The following is an 8,010-nucleotide window of genomic DNA, read 5'->3' as shown; positions in this document are numbered from 1 at the left end:
TCCTATTATCAAAATGTATAGGTGACTTACATAATGAAAAAAATCTCTTTTCCACTTTTAACAAAATTTATTGCTTAACAAATTTGTGGGTAACAAAATTTATTGTTTCACAAATTCATGAATATATAGGCCTTCCAACACAGAGCAACTAATTAATTCTTGTGGCATAATGCAACAATTTTAAAAAAGACAGTAGAAATGACAACTTCAACCACATTCAGAAATTCATCTATTTAACTGCAGTAGACCTTGTCTTAGCTGCTTTTGACCATATCTCTAACAGCTGCTTCTGACGATTATTCTCACACCCTGCATATGGAAAAAACATTAATATGAAATTACAATGAGAAAAATCACAAATGAAATGTTAAAATGTTAATAGATAGATGTGCAGTACTTTTATAAGAATTTATCAATACATTTTATTAATGCTCTTTGTGTAGGTGCCATGGCACTAGGGGAATAAACTGTCAATAAACCACTTTTGTAACAATTAAAATATCTTTATTAACACATCATATTTCAGAATGTGTTACTGAATGTTGATTCATAAATCCACTGTTGCATTAGATCTTTGTTCCATGTAATGCAACCTGCAAGCAAATAAGTAACTGAACAACATAGTTTAGTAGATTGACTTTTCAGCTCATAAGTAGAACAATATGCAATATCAGCTGCCTACACTTGACACTTCTCCAGTGTTCATAACATACATGAGTAGGAAGACATCATTGTAAAAGGTAAGATATTTGTAAAAAAACTAATAATTTTTTTCTACTTTTAACAAAAATTGATTCTTCACATATACCTGCCTGTACAGTATGTTTCCAATCTTTAGTGTCAAAATTTTACATATGATAGAGGATCATAAACTGACTTGTTTGAGATAAAGTATTGATTGTCAGAAATAAATATTTAATTCTCTCTTTTTGAGGTAAAGAACCTATGTGCTAGAACAGCAATAACAAGTATTCAAAGTGATGAACACTCAATGAATGCTTTACAATTGGAGTGCTACACTGGACAATCCATTTACAGAAATTAACCATGACCTCACAATTGTTTTGCCAAAGGCCTTGCCTCCGTGGTAACACTGGTTCCCGTCAGATCACCAAAGTTAAGCGCTGTCGGGCTGGGCTAGCACCACTTGGATGGGTGACCATTCAGTCTACCAAACACCGTTGGCAAGTGGGGTATACTGAGCCCTTGTGAGGCAAACTGAGTAGCTACTTGATTGATAAGTAGTGGCTCTGGTCTCGTAAACTGACATACGTCTGGGAAAGCGGTGTGCTGAACACATGCCCCTCCATATCTGCATCCAGTGACACCTGTAGGCTGCGGATGACACAGCAGCTGGTCAGTACCGTTTGGCCTTCCATGGTCTGTTTGGACAGAGAATTCACAACTGTTTGAACCCATTGCTTGCACATAATGTTTATGACAGTGGTGGAATTGTTCCCACACTGTATTCTTCCTAGTGTCAGTTTCAGGAGAAAGTGGACAGTTGCTTATTAATGAATCTTCTACCAAACAATCCAAAACTATCTCCTAAAATTCTATTGTGTGTGCAGTTCTGAGTTGACAATCTTGGCTAGTTCTTTGTTGTTTTCATGATTCAGTTTCTTGTAAATTTCTATCATCAGTGACATGTTTCCTCCATTTAAGATGAAACTTTCCTTCATGCGTTTTTCTGGTTTCTGAGTGCAATGTCCTAAGGCACCATACATTAAATCTGTGTCTTTATGTTCCTAATAAAAGTAGTGCTGCATTTGTGGCAACCAGTCTGCACTATAAAAAGTGGTAAGGTCCACCATGGGTGCATCACAGACAATACAGTGCAATGTTTTTCTTATAAAATATGGTGTCCTACTACTCATGGAGCAAGTGTCCACATACATGTATATAGATTTTATTGAGTGTTAGGACAAAGGTCTAACACAATAATGCATAAGCCTATAGGTCTAAAAATGTAATAATGCATTCTGAATCAAGTGTGTCAGTGAAGGTACTTCAATTTTACCAGATGTATGTTACAGAGAAAATACTCCAAGTGGTATGGAAAAATGTTAAAACATCAAGCACTAACAAGATGCACAAATTTAGTCGAAATATTTCTTTTGTTGTAATTTTCAATAATAAAATTCCTCAACAGAGTACTACTTTTTTTATACACAAGTATAACAGCTGCTTCTATAATTGAAAAACTAATCACAAAACTCTTTGGTAAGTATGTTTCCTTAAATGGATTTCGCTCAAGTTTTGATTAAAAATTGTTCAAAAAATTGAAATTTTGCTTGTTGACATGAAAAAACTTGTTTACCAGTTTCCTTGCATAAGCAGAAATCTGTTTATGTATGATTCTGTTACTTCAACAACAAAAATTGTTGAGTCCTATTAAGGATATTCATTGTATTACCAGTTTGTAACTTACTACATATTTACTAAAAATCTGTTTGGTGCTAATTCGTTTTCTATAACATTTAAGATATTTGTGATGCATGATCCCATTCTGACATTCATTACTGTGTTGAATATATGCTCTTTAGTGCTTGTTCTCTCAACACTAACAAGACCAGGGCTCAGATTTAAGTTGTCCAATTATTCTCTCACACTTAAAAGGTGAGTAATATCTAGATAAGATTTAGTAGGGGAACTGTAAATGAGGAATGTAGTCATGCACAACTGGTTTACAGGGATTATTTAACTACAGTATTGCACAAGCAATATTATACCTGCATGTTAGAGAAGGAGACTGATCTGCTTACTTTTCATAATTTGACCCTTTAAAAATACGTGCTCCTGGGTAATAGCCAATATAGGCTTTGCATCTCTTTAAGTGGATGCATGGCATCAGCAGTTGTTGCACATCTTGCTGGTCCCAGTGAACAACAATTTTGTTAAACATCTAATGCAGCAGTTATGATTTGCTTGTGACATCAGAGCATAATGCTTCTTACACATTGGTAGCATGTTAAGTGACACTTTTCAGTATGATTGTATACTCAATAACCAGATGAAGGAATAATAGTGGCTTTATTGTATGTTGTGTATAATGTGTCTGATGTGAGTACAATCTAATAATAATATCATATGACTGTTGAGATAATGAGAAGCGCAATATGACGGGATATCAGTTAATGATTGTATTTATACTCATTTTTCTATGCAAGTAATCTGCCTTGGCTTTGCATGGACAGCACAAAGTGTTTCTGGCTGGATGACATGTCTCGTATAATAGTAATATTGTTTATGGGCCACTGCTTACAGTTACACATAAAAGCCAGAGAACAACATTAGGTAACAGAACATCATTACTTTCATACAACTAAATGGTTTACACAAAACATACCAGGAAAAGCTCTCAGGAGGCATGAATGTTATCTGTTTCATATTTAATTAGCATTTGGAGTGACTTTCATGGTAATGACTGGAGGACGTCATGATTTAGCTTACATGTCTACAACTAAGGTAAATATTCTGTGTTCTGTGCAAATCATGGGTGTATGGGTGTGAATGATTGGATACATCTTTTAATGATGTAGGAAGAGAGAGACTGCTACTTATTGGGAAGAATACACATCAAGTTGCAGACAGGTGTGATTAAAAGACACTCACATGTAGCAAACGAACACACACAAACACACACACACGACTGCAAATTCCAGCATCTCAGGCCATTTTTACTGACAAAGGCTGTGGCCAAAAGCTATATGTGAGTGTCTTTTAATCATGCCTGCCTGCGACTTGATGTGTCTTCTTTATGGTAAGTAGCAGTCTATCTTTTCCTACATTGTTGATATTCCTATCTAGCATATCATGTAATGGAGGCTGGCTAAGCGGATCATGTCTGGAGCCCACAAAAGAAATAAAACGAAAAAGAAAAGCCTGATGTAGATCTTCAACCCACAACAACATTGCTCTTGTCAAGCTCAGTATACACAGATTCATTGTAAGGACTCACTGCCACAATAATTTGTCAAAGACTCTTTGTGGTGCATTTTTTCACGCTGCCACTCAGAGGGATGTGTGTGCCTCTACGGTTGATTCAAGAAAAGCAGAAAGCTAGAAGCTAAATCATCCACTGCACTGCTGTAGAAAATTTCTCTATGTAAACTATCCAAAGCAACTTTACTTGGGGAAGTAGTTTATTGAAAAACATTTTACTTTACACACAAAAAACTAAAAACCACAGATTCTGGATTCACATGTTTTTTGCTATGCATTTGTTGTTGGTCATATATATTACAATATTTTTACATTAAGTAACTCACTACTCATTGTTGAAAGTATTTTCAGTGAAATATGAGTGCAAATTGCAATTGCCAGTCTGATGGAAGCCCATATTGGAACTCCAAATTTGTTTTCTTTTTTCAAACTGCATCCCTCAACCATCTGTAGAAGCTTTCACAATCTTCTATCATTACGTGTACAAAAATTCTGAATCCTGCTCTATCTTCTATGTTTAAGTTGTCAAGAATATTTTACTCATATCTATTTCTTTCTTCAAGAAGCTTCTACTTTTTGGTTGGTGCACTTTAGGTTATACATTTTTGCATATAAAATGTAGCTGAAAATGACTTTTTTTAACAGCCATTAAAGATCTGCATCTGTTTCTCATCACTGGAGATTTGTTTACCAGAAAAGCGTCCAAACAAACAATATCTGAACACGTGAAGGTGCATTCTCACTGATCAAACCATGCTGAACACATTCTGCTTGTCATTGGTACATCAAAGGAAATGGAGAACATGCACTCAGTTTGAACAGGGTGGTGTTGCACTGTGCAGAGCTGTGCTTCCAAGGAGCTCTGCTGTTCACAGATAGAAGGGAATGGCATTGTTCTCACAGCAGTGCTGGACTTTAATTCATCATAATTCTGTCAATTTGCATAAAATATTTGTAAATTATATACACAAACCTTCCTCTGTAAGAATGGCAGCAGGGTGGTTATCAATTCATATATGCATAGTCATAAGTATGTTTTTCTGTACCAGAAATACTGTTTTACAAACTGATATGTGACATTTCATCTTGCCTTTAGACTTAAAGCTTCTGTTACATAAATTCATTTGTAAAGGATCAGCAAGCAGAAATATTTAGAGCTGAATTAATTTAGTAGCCTCCAAACTGGCCATCTGCATGCTATTACAATACAGGGTGAACCAGAACTCAACAGACAAACTTTCTGTGGTGATAGTATGCACCAAATCAATTAGAGAAGTCCGATAAACATGGGCTCTAAAATGCATACCTTAAAAGCTATGAACACTTGTTTAGTTGAAAAGATGTTTTATGCAGCAATGAAGATGAAAAGGTGCTCACAGCTCTTAAGTTATGCACTTTACAGCCCATATTTACTGCACATTGTTTCTTGTTTTGGTCCATTATATCATCTCCCAATATATGGAAAACAAAGAGCTTACATTAGAAAATATATATCTTGTAGCAGTGAAGACAAACAAGTGCTCATAGCTCTGAAGGTATGTATTTTAGAGCCCATTTTTACTAGACTTTCTCTTGCTTTTGTCCATACTATCACCTCTGAAAGTTTGTCAATCGAGTTCTGGTTCATCCTGTGTAGTCCACAGAATTTACAGTTACATAAACTGAATTGTAAATCTCAACATCTTCAATAGTTTGTAACCAAAATTCATTTCCTATTTAAAAAAAAAAAAAAAAAAAAAAAAAAAAAAAAAAATCCACCTGTTTCATCAGAGTATCATAACGTTCTGGTTAGTTCCTTGAATTTTTTGTGGATCCTATCCATCATAACCTACTTCAATTTGGAATCTGCCAACTCAATTATAAAAGCACTAAATTTTCACATTCAATATGTGACTAAGTGCTGGCAATTTACATGACTTTCTTTTCTACAGCAGTGTAATAGCACTCCTGATTCACTGGTATCAAATCCACAAACTGTTATGGAGTGAGTTAAAAGATGTAATCATGCACAAAAACAGTATTTTAAATTCGAATTACCCAGGTAAAGGTTTAAATATCTTGTGTCAACTTGTCTACCACCTGGAACTGGAGCCCAAAGTGGCTCTCCATTACATAGCAAGTCAAAGCCACCAACTCTTCGTTCTTTTCCTGTTAATCTGAAACAGTTCAGTAACCAAATAGGTGAACTTATCCCTTCAGAAGTTAACAATTTTAAGTGATGCAAAAAACATGTTTAACTTTTTACTTACTTTCATATCAAGTATTTTACTTTTTATGACTCATTTACAATCGTTCATAATGTATTTGTGACTTTTATTCATCTAAGTATGGTATCCTATCATATGTCAAAGTATTAAATATCAACTCAAAATTGAAGCTTTTTGTATCTTTCTCCTTCCATTTGGAAAAGATACTATTCTTGAACTGCCTTTAGTTTTCCATGTTTGAAAATGAAACTCAGAAATATGAATCAAGAATTATATTACAGCATTTTACAGACTATAAGACGCACTTTTTCTTTGAAAAATTGCCGCCAAAATTCAGGTGCATCTTATACTCAAAATTAATATGAAAATGTCCAGTGTTTAATTTAAAATTCCTGCCAGTCTAAAAAATGGCCATGTATTCAATGCCATGGGAAACCTATCTCTATCAGGCAACATTGGATTCAACTGGCAGCAGCAGTGCACTGATGCGATGAAGATGAGTTGCAAGGATTCACAAACTTGCTAAAACCATCTCCCTCCTGCCCTACCATCACAAACCCAGAACACAGTCTAGCCTACATCATTGCAGTCTGTGGTACCAGTGAACATGAATTGTAAGTGATTTGTGTTACTGGTAACAGAACAATATTTTTGTTAGTAGCTAATTTTGTAATGGAAAAAAATAAAAGGTATTTATATGATGCAGGCTATAAATTGAAAGTAATAGCATATGCAGAAAATCATGGGAACAATACAGCTGAGTAGCATTTTCACCCTCCACCAACAGAAAAGACCACTTGCAATTGGCAGGCTAGTAAAGAAGAACTGAAAAAAATAAAATGAGGAAGACTAATTGTGCAAATAGAGGACTGAATGCAAAACAGCCAAAAGTAGAAGATGGCATACTGAAATGCTTTCAAGGACACTGTCCAAATGGCATTGTAATTCACATAAAATGATTTTAATACAAGGTGTTTGAAAAAGAACTTCCTAGTATTAAGTATAAATTTAATGGGGAAATTAATGAAAAATTATATCATTGAGGACATATCATAAAAGAGAATTCCTTCAAGTTTTGTTAATGTTAGTAGACATCAACGTGGGATACATTTGTTACCCTGCACATGTCGAGATGCTATTCCACTTCTTGCCATGTAGTCACCAACATATCAGGTGTAACTGTCCTAACTGCCATGATGGTTCTTTCCCATGTCTCTGATCCTTTCTCTGTACACAACTTTTTTATGTGGCCCCAAAAGAAAATGTCCAGGGGGTTAAGTCTGAGCTTTGTGGTGGCCAAGGTATTGGGCCAGCCCTGCCTATCCACCTTCCTGGAAAGTGAAGGCAATCCTAATTGTAGACTAGCATTTATGTGCTGGGTACGGGCTTGGCGAACCCGGGGTCCCCGAGCTGTGGACTGGTGTGCGCCGCCAGTCCTCTGACACCGTAAGCTCTGGGCATGCTTCAGCGACCACCGTGTGGTGCAACGGTGGAACGTTGTGTGTCGCAGGGACCGGGGATCTTGGCTTGATTGCCTGGATCGCGAGGATGGTACATACCTCTCTAAAAAACCCGTCAATCTTAAGGTGTGCTGCGCGCCGATAAGATGCATGGCTGTTGAGGTGGAACAGTCGCTAGCGGGCGACCTCTGAGGAACCTGCCACACCTCAGTTGTATAAGGCTTACCCAGGCATGCGGGGCTCTGTCTGGGCTGACGTTTCGTTCCCTAGCTGCTCGTGGGACGCACATGGCAACCACGTATTTCCCTTCACCAACTTCGCAATCAGCCAAGCGCATGAGGGAGGCTAGTCCTCCAGATATGCAGATGGAAAAGAGTAACAGCGCTCATGGAGTCGTA

At 36.5% G+C, this 8,010-nt stretch overlaps 1 protein-coding gene across 1 annotated transcript in view; it reads right to left on the bottom strand.

Annotated features, from left to right (window-relative positions):
* Positions 1 to 229: 229 nt before the first annotated feature.
* LOC124606100 (probable tubulin polyglutamylase TTLL9) overlaps positions 230 to 8,010 on the bottom strand; it is a 116,445-nt gene continuing 108,664 nt past the window's right edge. Inside the window, exons 8-9 of the mRNA XM_047138066.1 lie at positions 5,983 to 6,101; positions 230 to 309 (exon numbers count right to left, since the gene is read on the bottom strand). Coding sequence (XP_046994022.1) covers positions 230 to 309; positions 5,983 to 6,101 — 199 coding nt within the window. The remainder of the gene's footprint in view (positions 310 to 5,982; positions 6,102 to 8,010) is intronic.

Source organism: Schistocerca americana, chromosome 3 (assembly GCF_021461395.2).
Source record: "Schistocerca americana isolate TAMUIC-IGC-003095 chromosome 3, iqSchAmer2.1, whole genome shotgun sequence".
Classification (NCBI taxonomy): domain Eukaryota; kingdom Metazoa; phylum Arthropoda; class Insecta; order Orthoptera; family Acrididae; genus Schistocerca; species Schistocerca americana.
The sequence above is the reverse complement of the archived record's forward strand: the minus strand, read 5'-3'. Positions and strand labels throughout refer to the sequence as shown.